Below are 15877 nucleotides of genomic sequence, written 5' to 3' on the forward strand. Positions count from 1 at the left end.
TTATTATGTGTTTCTTTTCATTTTATCTCAATTCATATGTTATGTTATGTATGTTACATACTTCTATAAATCAAATTGAATATGTGATTATATCCTGTTGCAATTCTTGTCAACCGCCTTCTCCAGCCAAAACTGTGTTTTCACCCCAGCAACCCCCCCCCCCCCCCCTCCAGCAACTATCTTTGGCTTTACAAAACCATGTGTGCAGTTTGTATAAACATACACCTTGCATGTACCGTGGCCAGCCAACAGGGTGAGGAGAATCTCTCCCCAACCATGGCTATCACAATATGTAACCTTTGTGTCATTGTCATAGAGGTGCTAACCTGACGATCAAGTACCTCAATAAATCTGCTAATAAATTTTCCCCGTTGACTTGTGTCCGCTGCTATTAATGAAGAGATGGACAGTGGCGCCCTATAGTAATTTGATTCCCGGGGAGCCAAGCAGAAGACTAAATGTTTGAGCATGCCGAAAACGAAAAGAGAAATATAATAGTTATGTAGGGGTCAATATTTATTATTGTTATTCGCGTGCGTGCTACGATATAGGCATTACTGAGCAAGTGACGATACCTACATGACTGGACGTTGAAAAATTTTATCTAGTCTTGTTGTACATTTGCAGTTGCAGACTAGCTGCGTGGCCAACTTATTCTGAACCTGTCACGGCGCTCACAAGCGCCCTCACTCTGTATGTACCCACATGACTACTCCCTGTTGTGTTGTCCGCCCCAAAAACTAACACCACGAACAATCGGAAATTCTTCCGAATATTGCAAGCATTTCACGCGCACTACAATACTGCGTATTTGCAGGCAAATTAAGCTCTGGTTTCTTTATGTGTGTGTGTGTGTGTGTGACGTCTTGCTTGTAAACACGATATCTCAAGAAAACAAGCTTGGACCAATGTCATATTTGGTGTGTAGGAGAACCGAATTGAGTAGAAAAAGCTTATTGCTTTTAAAGGAGGTCAAACGTCATTTGAGGTCACCAGGGGTCAAATTGTGAAAACGTAAACGAAATCTCAAGAGAGGAGGCTCGGACCAATCTCATATTTAGTTTGTAGACTGTAGTGTCATGTTAAGTACAAGAAGCCTAATGTTTTTTGTGGAAGTTAAATGTCATTTGGAGTCACCTGTATGGGGTCAAATTTTGGAAACGTTTTATAATCTCCCACCGACCAGCCTATCATAGATAACATGTGGGCTACACCTTATTAGAATATGAGAGGCTGTTCGCAACTGGAAATTGGCTTAAGGGCATCCGTAGATACGAATCAAGAAGTCTCCACCAAATCTCATTGACTTAGGCCTAAGTGTGTCGCTAACCTACATCGCTAGATTCGCTGCATACATTTCCTGTGCACAAAGGTGTGTAATGAACATTGTACTGTTTGTACATTCTTAATGTATTGGAATCATTGTGAAAAGTCGGTATTATTTCTTTGCTTCCGTTGTTGAAGATTTCCGTTGTATTTCGCAATTATCGAGATTCAGTGCCAAATACAAACTTCAGGTTTGGATGTAGTTATGTTGAGGAAATGACAAGGCGCCGTTTACGAAAATTAACTGTCGCCTAGGTAGATGTTTCAGAGGCAAGACAGACGCGAAATCTTGGGGACCAGGGGTAAAATTCACCCTGCACCTCCTTAATGTACGGCTTGTATGTGTACCACATTGAGTAGAAGAAGCATGTTGTCTTTGATAGAGATCAATATGTATACTGAATATACGATCCATTGATGACTTGATCAAGTCCATTGGTGACTTGAAGTTTCCATCTCGGTCATCAGCTGCAAATGTGAATATTGTTTGTCATATCTCATTGCTTTTTGCTGCACTACCTAGATTGAAATATGTTATTTAACCAGGCGAGTATACACAACAGCATAGTGTGTCACATTCATTATAAGATTATTCATGAAGCATCATTGAAACCACACTGCAGGTTTGCTGTCTGGTTTCTAAGTTAGTTTTAGACATCAAATTATGACATGCTCATATGTAAGTCACCATATTAATACGATCATGCCCTTATAACATGCTGATATAAATGTCGACATTCTCATAAAGCTGTAACGGGCAGGTTGACCTCCCCACCCCCCCCCCCCTCCACCAAAGTATTCCAGTCCCGTAAAAGTTCCCATATAGGGGCGCAGCAGCTAAATAAGCTTCAGTTGCTGTGAAATAAACTTACACCATGTTTAATTTAGTTTAGTAGAAAAAAAAGATCAGGAGGGACACTCAAGTCCCCATCAAGGACCCTATTGGAGTAAAAAAAAACTGAAGACACAAAAACTCTGACCCGATTACAATGCTTAAGAGTGCTTTTCCAAAGCATTCTTAAACCCATTCACACTACTTGTGTCACTCTCGGGTAAGATTATCCATATTTCATTCATTTCACAAGCTATCAGCTTATCTTTGTGAGTTGAATGTGCGTCTTTCGCGAATAATATCCAATCAAGACGGTGGCTACAAAAACCAAGTTATAAATAGGGTAAATCATGGGCAGTTGGTTTTAAGAAGGGGAAATCCCCATCCCATACAATGAATCATAGTTTCATGCGTAGGGATGATATGAAAAGTTTATTATTAATTTAATATCGGTTTCAACTAACTTTTAAGAACTGTTCTGGTACGGAGAACAGTCACAAAATTTCATTCTTATTAATATCTTAACGGGTATTTTAAGAACTATTTTGGTGAAAACAGCAGTAACAAAGTTTCATTCTTATAAATATCTTAAAGGGTACTTCAAGTTAGGACAGATGAGATCCGTTAAGGAGGTAAATAAACTTGCTGTTAAATAACTTGATCCTGTTTACTCTCTCCTGCTTTGCAGGCTATGGGGATCCTGAACACCCTGTAACATAACATAATAATTGACATGAGAGCTATCGGACAGCACTGCAGATTAACTTCCAAAGGACCCCAGCCAGGGCTTGGAATCACCATCCACACGAGTTTAATTTTCCGTGTTTTACTGACGCGGTGATTAGAGAAAAAACTTGTGTGGGTTGAAGCACACCTGGGCATTTGAAATTGAAATTCTCTCTCTCATGTATTGTTGCAAAATATCTGAAAATGCTTGATCTTTCTTGGGCCTTCTCACCATGAACCTATAGCCTTGAGATACATTCCAGTATAATTCCTTGTTGTGCTCCAAAATCGATACGGAAACGAACAAGAACTATTGAACAATTCTGCAGAAATTCGGGGGGGGGGCGGGGCGGGGTGCATGGGGGGGTGGGAGTAGACTACACCCTCAGCCAATAACAGTATTAAGTTGTTATCAGGGGAGTAGCCAGTATGTAGCACTGTAGGCCCGCGCCTACACTTTTTATGGCCAAGTTATCGGTTTTTTAAAAACACCCATATAGTTCAAATCCATACGCTTGCTGGACGAGTTTAAGAGTCTAGACAGGAAAAACTATTGAAATGAACGTAGTAAGAATATGGCTAAATTAGGTGACCTATTCTTCTGTCATCTAGGCTGTCATTTCCATCGCGTGCCGTTTCATTCAACACTCTACCCGCCGAAAAAATACATGCGTTCTACAACGAATGAAGAGAGACTCAGTGGTTTGGCACTCATGCACATCCACAGAGACTTTGCAATTGGCGATGATGTTGTCCTGAAGAAATTTGCATCAGATGGCAATCGTCGGATAGCTCTCGCCTTCTCTTATTAGGCTAACTTAGGCTAAACATTTACTAGCTACAGTTGTATCATAGACAATTCCTGGCTATAGTTGTATCAAAGACATTTCTGGCCTATCTTTTTATCTTCAAGTAGGCTATCAGAAGTTGAAAAGTAAGACTACTCTGTACATGTAGCCTACCTTGCTAATTTTAAATACATTAAGTAGTATTGAATTACGTACTATTTTAACCTCGTTTGTTTTTTGGGTTTAAGATGAGTGATATTGAATGAGGTGTCTCAAGTTAGCAAGAGGCCAGGGAACCAGAATGAACACTCGGGAAGGGCCGTTTCCGGCCATCTGGAGGTTTGTAAAACCAAAAAATTTCTTGTACGCTCCGCGCCAACTGATGGTGGCGCTCTGCTCAGATAGTCGTGCCTACAACTTGATAAACCTGGCTACGCCCCTGGGATAAAGTGAGCTAGTTGTCGCTATAATTGGTTTGTTTATTTTGCGAAACGTTGCTCAGTTCGTTACTGCAGCCTGGGTCTCGAAATCGATCAACATCCTTCTTCTAATAGCCCAGCAAACACAAAAACGTTTTTAAAACGTTATTAAAACGTTTCGTCTTTTGTTTTGATAACGTTATTTGTGGTGTAATAAATATGTCACGAAAACGTTTTCAGGCTATTATTTCAAAACATTTTTTCTTTTAAACATGAATATAACATTAATATCTCATGAAAACGTTATTCCGACGTTTTTATAACACCACATTTAACGTTATAATAAAAACATATTTTAGAGGCTCTTTAAAAAATGTTATGATAACGTTTTGTGTTTGCTCGGAGGGCCTATAGTGAATATACGCCCCTGGTATAGTAGCTCTGTCACCATTTCCATTTCGTGAAAGAATTAAAATTGTATGAAAATTTGGTTGAGTATGAAGCGTGTCACATGGGAAGGGGAAGGGGGGTCGTACCCTCTCCCCAAGTACGACCCCCCACCCCAAAGGTTTGCCCGTGTTGTGCAATATATATGTGGGTTTCTGCATTTCCAAGCCCTATCAATTTGATGCCCGATTGAGGATCATGTTGTGTTGCAACGAGTCATGGTCCGATCGAAAGATAATGCAAAGAAGCTAATCAATATAGTTGTGACGATCTAGATTCATGAAAATTAATGTTATTGACTCGATCTCGAAATGAAACGACTCGATGCCACGTTTGCCACCATCCCAATCCCACCTCCATCCAGTTCATTCAAATATGGTTGTGATCCTCACTATAAAATATATAGCTTTCCGTAAAAGGCTAGATCATTATTTTAATACAATAAAGACCTTGGCGGCACAATGCACGTGTATATCGCAGGAATGCACGCAGACATGTACCGCAATATGAAATAACAATTTACGTGCAGCATACATGACAGTATCCAGGCCATACACATTTATACAAGAGTAGCACCAGCTTTGGCCTAGCCTTAATTCTGAACGGTTCTTTGCCCGCTGTGAAGTAATTCTAGAGAGATTGTTCCCTCAGAATCGAACCAGCTGAACAATGGCAGAAACTAGTGTTGAACTGGAAGAAGAAAAGATTGAGTTGTTGCGTGGAGACAAAGGTAGTGCCATGTAACTTCGGTAGGCTAGGCCTCAAGTATGGCTGTCTGCTAGTAGTAGTAGAAAATAACATTCAGGCCTAAACTGCCGATGCACATTCAAGACGAAACCCCAGTAAATATTTAGCGTAAAGAATGCGCTCAATTACATAATACATACCAAGATAAGAATTTACTCCATATGATACAACACAAACTGCCAGTGGTGATAGTCTAAAAACTCCTGCATTGCAAATATTGCAAATAATCTGTTGGCCTAAGTTATGCTAACACTAGTAACAGTAGCATTAACAGCCACTAACATAGGCTACCTACAGGCTACAGAATATCAATACTGAATCCCTGTTACTGGCTTAACTTAGAACAATACAAGTTAATTTTGCCATGTCCAGTGGATGTGATGTGATCAAACACATACACTAGGATCATTGAAATGAATTGTGAAACTAACTTGATGCCTTACTGTTACTGTGTTAGGCCTTTAGTGGGTTGGATTATAATGTTTCGAATGAGGTGTAACAGAAGTGTTAGACACCACCATCGATCCCAGAAAATACACACACAGCTTGTTCCCGTCGGTAATTAGACACTAATGTACAGTCGGTACATACAGCTGCGGTCAATACCCACAGCACAGTGTACATACCAAAGAAGGATGGACATCTCAGGTCCAGATAAAGAAAACAGGGTATCACGTCTCATTACTGTCTGCATTTTGTAGCGAAAGTCTTCACTTGCAAGCAATGGAAAGTTAACTTTTTAAAGATGGCGGCACGCTGTTTGGGCAAGTCTTCAATGCCTTTAAGTTGAATTTGAGCATGTAGCATAAATTCACCCACCTTATTTCTTCGGGCAACTCTCTCGGTTCAGTTCTATGCAGTGGTACTTTGATCCAATCCAAAATATAAAGTGTAACATCTGTATGAATCACAGGGCTACAAAGTTCCTAAACACTGGGGGAGGGGACAAACTAAAACGAATGACCGAATGACAATTGACTTTGTACAGGGTTAATTATCATTCACGAATGACAGCGAATGACAGCGAATGACAACGAAGGACAGTGTTGAGAAGAGATAGAATGATTAACGGAGTGGAGTAAATGGGGTTATTGGTTTTCTGTGCAAAAAATGATTTGAGGAAAATCGCATGATAAGTGGTTGCAGGGTTTTGGTGTAATTTACGGATAGAAACCACGGAAAGTTTTGTGTGAGAATGCGCTGAGTGGTGTGCTTTTGACATTTACCTCTGTAGATTAATATAGAAAGATATTTGAAGCCGTTTCAATTAAGATTATAGTATTGTTAGTTTCTAACAATTATTATCGGAAAAATGACGTTAAATTTACTTTTTAAAAATCAGACTTACAGTTTCGCTTACTATAAAGTGCGTTTGTCTCTTGTCCGTACTTTACTAGATCTGTAAGCCACGCACTTCAGTCGCGTCCACTCGGTTTGCGTGGCTTTAATATACCCACAAAGTCTGAACTGTGAAATCCGGTTGAAGCAATTGTCTGTGCTGTCATTACTGTCATTGGTTTCAGTCAACGCAATTTTTTAGTGTGTACAACATATTGTCATTCGTTATGTGTAACGCAATTGTCATTCGTTTTAGTAACACCCTGGGGGAGGCATGGAACTATGGACAGTAAGAATTCCCACATAAACCAATGGCAGTAGAGAAGTTGTCCCCATGAGAAAAATTTGTAAATGGTCGGGAAATATAAGGATAGAAGTGACCATATACACTAAAAATATACACAGATTGTAGTGAGGAACAAAACAGTGGTATGATGTCTACGATGCCATTGCCAGGGTTTGCTAAGTTGAAGAGAACAATTTGAAAAACTTCCTACTGAAAAACTTAGGTGAAGCTTCTTCATAAAGAGAACAATCCAAAAATTGTCCTACTAAAAAACTTAGGAGAAGCTTCTTCATTCCTAAAAATAGGGGGTACCTTGTAAAATCCTAGAATAAACATTCCCCCCCCCCCCAGTTATAGTATGGTGGACGTTCGTCGAAAAATGAGGGCACTAAGCCAAAAGAAATACACAGCACATTAAAAGCAGAGTCGCTACAGGCCTATCTGATCCTATGCAGAGTATATGGGGTCGCCTTCAGGAAACTGCTGACGTCCCTTAGCAGCTATTATCACCTCTAAGGATTGTTATGGATAGTTTTAATGAGTTTGTGGTAAAATTGAGTGCGAGTCTAATGAACAAATAAATAAAAAAGTCACTACTAACTAAAGGTGTGCTCTATTGGTATCTGTATCAAGACAGTGATATATAATGAATATTTAAAGAGGCGATTAACATGAATCTGGCAAGATGTTTCTAATACCAGTTTGTGTCACTACATCATGGGTGCACACAACTTCTACTTGTCGCAATATTGTATCCTGGATGAACAGTAAGCGTCACTTCAACATGTTAATATCCTTTTAAAACAAACTGAAATCATTTCTGCTGTCCATATTTGCACAGTCATATACTTCCTTCATGATAAAGTTAAGCTAGAATCCTTAAAAGTTAGTTTAATACAGCTTTTGAAACAGAGTCACCATTTACAAAATGTTTACCTGACGAGCATATCACTGCTGTCCATCTTATTTTTATGACCTCAGAAATTGTGACTATTATATTTCAATTTTTTTTTTGGTACTTTGTTATGTTGACAGAACATGTGCTTTTCTGGATAGACTTGGGATTGAATGACTGAAAGATCACTCCCTTACAGGAAATAGTTTTAGTGCTTAAAATATCCACAGCAAAATTTCTTTGAAGTTAACAGATTTGGTCTACAGTACAGTATATATGCCAACAAATATTGAAAACCTTAGGTTTTGTGTGTGTGCACCACACTCAAGAACCTGTGCAGTGATTTTTTCCTCACTGTACTAGTTTGTGAAAGGGACACAATTTCTGCAAAGCTTTCTGCGACAAGAGAAAATGTTGTGCTTGCCATGCACTGTCCAGATGATAATGGTAATAATCAGTGAGTGCTTATAAATGATACTTTGTAGGCTTATTTTGTCTGTTTTCCATTCCATTCAACAGGCCTTGGGTTCAACATTAAAGGCGGAATAGATCAGCCCCACATCTCTACAAGTGAAGGTATATTTGTGACAAAGATCAGGGAGGATGGTGCGGCAGCCGTTGATGGAAGACTCCAAAAAGGAGATAGAATTTTAGAAGTAAGATTTTGTCATTGGATCGGGAATTGCACTGATCACTGCGTTTTTTTTTAAATCGTTAGAAATCTGTATGTATTTTCTAGGTACTTGAACAATCAAGTTATTACACTAAAATGCCTGTCTGTTCATTGTGGTGCTACAGTAGCTTCTTGTTTTGGATGTGGGTGAGGGGGGGGGGGGTCGGGGAGGGTAGTGGGATAGAGAAAGAAAGTGAGTAAAGGAAAAGAACCCTTAATTACAATGAATTAGTGATAAAGACTTTGGACGTAGCTCTCACCTTTATTGAAACATTGAATTTACAGAGCTCTGCTATTTGTGTGTTTATTTTCGTTTGCAACCTCTACTGCAGCTTGCTCAAAGTAAAATTGTAATAATTAAAACCAACACACTCTCATAATTTCTTCAGCACTCAAAATGAATTTTAATTGTAGAATAATGAAGAAAATAGAAAATGCTGTTTTATGCTGACAAAAGTCAACTGGTGATAGTCATACCTGTATATGTAAAGGAAGGGTCAAAAGTTACCATATTCTTTCACTTTGCACTATTCACTTTTGTTTTGTTTTTTTCTCTCAAATTTTTTGTCTTTATTTGACAGTTGATAATTCATGTTTTACATTCTCTTCCAAACAGATTAATGGCACTGATGTTACCAGGGTTCAGCACAGTATAGCTGTGGACTTATTCTTATCGGCCGGCGATAAAGTAGTCCTCGTCGTTCGACATGGTGCAGAAGAAGCTGCACAGGTACAGTTTACTTTTCAATATTGGTTTTAGCTAATGGATTTATGTGGAGTTGTTGCATTTATTTTAATGAAAATCACAGTATAAGGTTTCATGCTTAGAATTGTTGTTTGTTCCATATTTGCCCTAAAAGCCCGGAAGGAAGGATTATGAATTTTTTGTTTTGCAAATGTTGTTATGACCAAGATCTATATTTAGAGGGTCTTTATTTAGACATTACACTGGTCAAAGGCACCACTTGGGGGATCTGAAATAATAGGGAAGACCATGGCCTCTATGGTTAGAGCAATGCCTCCAGCCATGTTATAAGGGCTGTTCATGAAAATCAGTAAATCAGTAACTGGTTTCCTGAAAATTGACATTCCTACAGGCCTGTCAGATTATCTCAGAAAGTGAAATAATGAAATTATGAATAATACAAACTCTGCCAGCCCGCTGGGAATCCTACTATTTCCCAGTTTTCTCTCAATTTTTTGTCTCTTCACCCAACGTTCCCTTCTTTTCAATCCACAATACATACCTATGTTTCCGACTCTTTGAAGTTGCATTGCTCAACATGATTTCAAACTTCCAGTGACTCTCTTTGAAAGCATGCATATCACCTTTTTGATTCTAAAGTCATCAATGATTGGGAATATTTTTTTTTGCTTTTGTGGTCATCTAAGTATGTTCTCAATAGTATTCACAAAGTATGTTCTCAAGAGTATTCACACATTCAATACAAACCTGAATAATGTTTTTAGGCCTCCTTTTATCACTAATCTTTCATTCTATTGTTTCCTCACTTTCCTACTCTTTTCTTCATTTTCATAATTTGTACATTTGACTGACTTTTCATAAATGTGAACTGGACACCTACCCCTCTTTCAAGTCTTTGCCTCCACTTACTCCTTTATTTGATACGGTGAACTCCGGTTACGCTGCTACTGAGTACTGTAAGTCCAGTTATGCTGCTGCTCAGTACTGTAAGTCCGGTTATGCTGCTGCTCAGTACTGTTAGTCCAGTTATGCTGCTCAGTAGTGTATGTCCGGTTATGCTGCTGCTCAGTACTGTAAGTCCAGTTATGCTGCTGTTCAGTACTGTTAGTCCAGTTATGCTGCTGTTCAGTACTGTAATTCTGGTTATGCTGCTACTCAGTACTGTCAGTCCAGTTATGCTGCTGCTCAGTACTGTTAGTCCAGTTATGCTGCTGCTCAGTAGTGTACGTCCGGTTATGCTGCTGCTCAGTACTGTAAGTCCGGTTATGCTGCTGCTCAGTTCAATAAGTCCAGTTATGCTGCTGCTCAGTACTGTAAGTCCGGTTATGCTGCTGCTCAGTACTGTTAGTCCGGTTATGCTGCTGCTCAGTAGTGTATGTCCGGTTATGCTGCTGCTCAGTTCAATAAGTCCAGTTATGCTGCTGCTCAGTACTGTAAGTCCGGTTATACTGCTGCTCAGTACTGTTAGTCTTGTTATGCTGCTATTTGATGAAAAAGGTTTCGATCATTTGTCATTACAGAAAGAGGAAGATTTACAAAAAGGTGACGCAGAGAAACCTCTCCCCGGTGACGAGGATGACAAATCTGATGGTAACAAATTGTTTGGTGCAATCGGGGGCATCGTAGTCACAGTAGGAGTAGTACTCATCGCCTTCTACCTTTGGAAAAGAGCAAATTAATAAGAAATGAGACTTAAAAACCATTAGAGCAGGCAGTGGATGGATGAATGGAAGACTGGAAGATCTATAAAACAGAGGGGAAAAAAATCAAGATGTGAGGCGGCTCTTGTCGACTGTTTGGTATCGTTTTTTACTGTTGATTACACGTAAAGCGGATGGATAAATAAAGTGTGTCGAATTTTTCTGCGGTGACGGAATCACGATATAGATACATGTTATATCTGGACGTTACAAGAATTATAGAACCGTCAATTTGAAGATATCTTCATCATATTTTTATGCCGATAAGCTCCACGCACCGTATGCTTCTCTCGATCACATTCTTGCCCTACAATCGAGCACAGTTGGTCACTTATCATTTGTTCAAATTTGGTGTGTCAATCAATGTCCATGCACAAAATTTTCTCCATGTTAAGAAAATTTACTTGACTTTCGAACTTGAAGGATGTAACTTGAATTTCTGGTTCCATAGTTCCGATTGTTGGTTTAGGCTGGGGATGCTTCATAGGTTGGGTGTTTCATGTCTTGAGTGCTAAGTTTGTTGCTTCTCACAATATATATGTAAACATCCACCCTTGACCTTTCCACACTGTCATAGCATAAGTGCTCAGCCTAGGCTAATAACAGAGCTGAGTTTAAAGACCCGTTTTTTTTGTTTTTGTCGTCATTAATTGATGCTTCTAAGAAACTAATTGGTACTTGTTACTAGAAAGGTATAGAACAAACAATTTTTGAAAGAACATTGCTCAAGAAATGTTTATGAATCCAGTGGGGTTTGGTATGAGCGTTCCTCATTATAAGCCCACCATATGAGGAGGAGGTGAGGGGTAGTGTGTGAGAAGATACTGTAGAGGGGTAGTGTGTGAGAAGATAGAGGTGGTACACTATGCAATATTCTTGACAAAACGAATTCCATGTACAAACCATTCATGGTATTTACAAAGTGTATTTTCCGAAGCACAGATGGTATCAAATGTAGCCTATACTTCAATTTATCGTATCCGAGAATCAAGAAGGAATCGTTAACTGTGAGAAACACTGTCTGTAAAAGCCTCATGCATTCAATCTTGTTTTGGTGCTATTGTTTATTGAATATAATCATACGATCTTAACAATGTATTGCTTTTGCCAAAAGTTTGGCCCATTGATGGAGATCGAGAGGTAAAAAAAAAAATTCAAACATAAACGTCGTCGTCGGGTTTCTTTTGATAGGTCGGGCGACAGCCAAAATTGTCTCACCAACATTTGTTTCTCATTATTGCATATTGAGCTCCAGACATTTCTTCGCAGGAATTGGATCTTTTATTATTAAACAAAAGGTGATGTTATTTGACTTGCTCAGTCTCTCCAAGGGGCCCAAAATTTGGCAAGAGAGTATGTTGTCATGTTTGTGTGATTATTGAGTACATTAAAATGCCCCAACAATGGTTGTCAAAATGGTATATTAGTTTGTTTGTGTTGGTAATGGAATTCATAATGATGCTTTAAAAGAGATAGATAAATTTAAACTTGTTTAAGAGTCATGCTAAGAAAACATACCTTACAATGACGGTATCAAATGGGAGTTAGATCCCTTTTCAAATGACAGAAAGTTTTCAAAATCAGTTTTAAACTTAAAGACAAGTATAGTCAAGACGTTACAGTGTGTTGATAATGTTAAGTTTTGTTGGTCAAGTGTAAAATTCTTTCTTACTGAAAAGACCCATACTAAAATGAGAAATAAAATGTTAATGTTTGATATGTTAGATCTTGCCAACTGTTCAGAATGAACTTATGAACTGTGTCTTTGGAAATTGGGGACTCTCCTCTGAATCCCCACTTTTAACTCTGTGATACTGTGATGGGACCATCTTGGCATGTAGATGTCCCTGGACAGATTTACTGCCGTGGTCGTCAACCTCAAATTGTGGGAAGGAGACAAATCAGTGGAGCAAAAGGAAGCATTGTTTGGTGCAGGAATGAGCCTGGGGTAATAAAAAAATCACGGAACTTTGCAAAAATTGCGGAATAGGCTCCAGTTTGCGTATGCTACAGTGTCTTAGGATAATAGTTTTTGTCCCCGAGGTAGAAAAGAAATCACAGATATTCAGCTAATTCGTGGAAAAAGCTCATGCCTGTTGGTGATAACCAAAATTTAGTGACACCAACTTTCTCAAGCTTTGTCACTATGACAACAACAGATATTTTCACAAAGTGAAATGCCAAATGTCGTAGATGGTCAAAGGGATCTTTTGAAGTTGTGGTCATAAAATTTGCTGATATTTCATGCTTATTTTAGTGCCTTTGAGTAATTTCGAGGTGACTGTGTAGTCCTTCTACAGATAGTGGGAATTGTAGGCTCCTCTGAAGAGACGTGACTCTCAAGTTCACCTGACTCATGAATGTGCAAGAATCATGTTTCCACCATCATAGGAAAACAGTTATGTAGTTTTTTTGTATGTGGTCCAAGCATTACCAACATTATAAGTTCTTGGTCAAAAATAACTTGATAGGCAGCATAGTTTCTGCCGAGAAGCACTTCTAAAGTTGACTCCTCACTGCATACTACATCATTGATTTGAAGCGTGGCCGTATTTGTGTGACCCTGTGAATGACTTGAAAATGCTTTAGGTGGAGTCAAAGCCTCAGGGGACGTCCAGGCGTTGTTTTGATGTGTTTAAATGAAAATCTTGGTGTTGTAATCTTTCATTGTAAATGAAGATGAACTTGCAAAATATCAAAGCAACTTTTTGTGTTTGATAGTTCTTTAGTGTTCTCTAATGTGGTTTTACCAAGCATCAGGGGCGCAACAACGTAAACAGACCTGGACTATAACAAACAATTCTGTTAGTGCACAGTACATTATTAAATATATAATATAACCAAAAATTCTTCAAAAGTTGCAAATTGTAGCATCAGTTTGCATCTAAGCACCGTCCATATCACTAAAACTCCTCAAAGGGGGGAAAGGGCAACCCCTCCCTTACACCGCTCCCCTACACGACATAACATGATAGCTCTCGCGGTACAAAAGTAATGCTTGTGCCCCTGGGCAGCATGCCAAACTACATTGTTCCAGGTTGGATTCACTCAAAAATGGTTGTGATTAGTAATAAATAATTAATCAAGTAGCATTTCTGTTACAAACTTATTATTATTAACATGCAAGTTCAAAGGCACCCTAATGCAAGTACCCTAATATGTTACATATTGAATTATTGGTTTTAAATTCCTGTGATGATGACCAATTCTTGCTATATTCATACATAGTTGGATACCAACCTTCCCCGCCCCCCCCCCACCCCTGCTAACCCCTCCACCAATTCTACTTCAGCTATTGTTGTGCTTACAACCAAATTGGTTGCTTCTAACAAGGAACTTTATAACCCTGTAATTCACTACAGTAAAGGTTTTGGGTTCCAAGAAAATTGAATAAATTTCTGAATTGATCCCTAATGTGATCAATCCTGGTGCAATTTTTTTTTGAAATTTAAATTACAGATTATTCTCTTCTGATAATCTGTTGATGTAATCCTTTTAGTTACAACCGCATGACAGTAAATTCAGTTCAAAAATTATAGTGGAAAAATGGAGTTTTTCCGAAGCCTTTAATGGAACCTTCGATTGGAGTTATGGCATAGAATAATTCATTGTTTTGAAGAGGAACATGTTGATCTTAATTGTGATGTTAAACATATTTACATGCCAAATGTAGCAATTTTCTGTCGAGTCGTTATTTCCAGAGTCTCAATCCTCTCCTCTGCCTCCTCTTTCAAGAAATCCTGGATCTGCCACTGTTATGGACTTGAAGTACCCTTTTATATAATAATTTTACATAATTACATCAGAATGATGATGATGATGATCTATTGTTGTAAATAGTATGTAATAAGGTGGCTTCATTATGGAACGGTCATTCAGTGAAATGATAAAAATCGCTACATAGGATCAATGGCTTCAGTTCTGGAGAAACAAACAACAGTCCCAATTCCTGCTCAAAAGAATTGTTTGCATTTTATTATCGTAAACGTGCACTGAACTGTTGTCCTGTTTTCTAGCTGTTTTAGTTAAAATTGTGTAATTTCTGTTTGCCAAATTTTTTTGTTTTTAAGTTTCTGTTGTATTTAAGTTGTTCCAAAAAATATGAAAATCATTGAATTGTACTGAAACCAAAGATGTATTTTTGTTTGTTGGGGGGGGGGGGGGTGAGATTCCTGTTTTCACACAGTAATGCACAACAGACTCTACCAAAATTATTGATGAGATCAGGGCTGTGTTCCTTGTGCAGAGGACATTACATAATATATATATATATATATATATATATATATATATATATATATATATATATATATATATATATATTATAGAGTTGGTTGGTTGGCGTCTATCTTGGCGCAGAGTGCTCTATGTCCGTTGAACAGAGTGGAATATATGTTGAGACTAGTGGAACACTAGTAGTTGTAACTCAGAGTTTCAAGCGTTGAGCAATCATCAGACAACTGTTAGCTTCAAGTTATGCTCCATGAATATATAGGCTCCTCGTCGTGATTACCGGGGATTATAGGGTTGTAGGTGTATTATACACCTACAACCCTATAATCCCGACGAGGAGCCTATATATTCATGGAGCATAACTTAGCTCCATGGTAGCTGATGACCAAACTGGCTTTACAAATTTAGGACTTCTCAACCATTTTCCCATCATGCATTACACTCTGTTATATTTTCAATTGGTTAATTTCTTGTAATACCCCAGGAGCAGTTGCTTATGGAATACATGGCAGTACTGGTGTTTGTATTCAGCATGGAAGCATCCATCTTGATTTAGAGTGAGATACAGGAGATATTTCTCATTATTGAATAAACTAACGGAAGAGGAAATAACTCTTGTGTATTTGTCTCATCTTTGCAGTAAATAGTTATCCTTGTCTTCACTTTTGCCTTTTGTAATAAATAGAACAGGTTACCATGTTTTCCACTTTAGTTTTCAGTGGCTGTAGAAAGTTCATTAACAGTAACAATAACAATTGCAG

General features: G+C 38.4%; 1 protein-coding gene across 1 annotated transcript; it reads left to right on the forward strand.

The window, feature by feature from the left end:
• Positions 1-5001: 5001 nt before the first annotated feature.
• LOC139971836 (synaptojanin-2-binding protein-like) lies at positions 5002-12607 on the forward strand. Its single transcript, XM_071978609.1, has 4 exons — positions 5002-5268; positions 8324-8460; positions 9094-9207; positions 10704-12607. Exons 1-4 carry the CDS (start codon positions 5208-5210, stop codon positions 10860-10862), a joined length of 471 nt encoding a protein of 156 aa, XP_071834710.1. The 5' UTR covers positions 5002-5207; the 3' UTR covers positions 10863-12607.
• The last annotated feature ends 3270 nt before the right edge of the window (positions 12608-15877 follow it).

This window comes from Apostichopus japonicus, chromosome 8 (assembly GCF_037975245.1).
Source record: "Apostichopus japonicus isolate 1M-3 chromosome 8, ASM3797524v1, whole genome shotgun sequence".
Lineage (NCBI taxonomy): Eukaryota > Metazoa > Echinodermata > Holothuroidea > Aspidochirotida > Stichopodidae > Apostichopus > Apostichopus japonicus.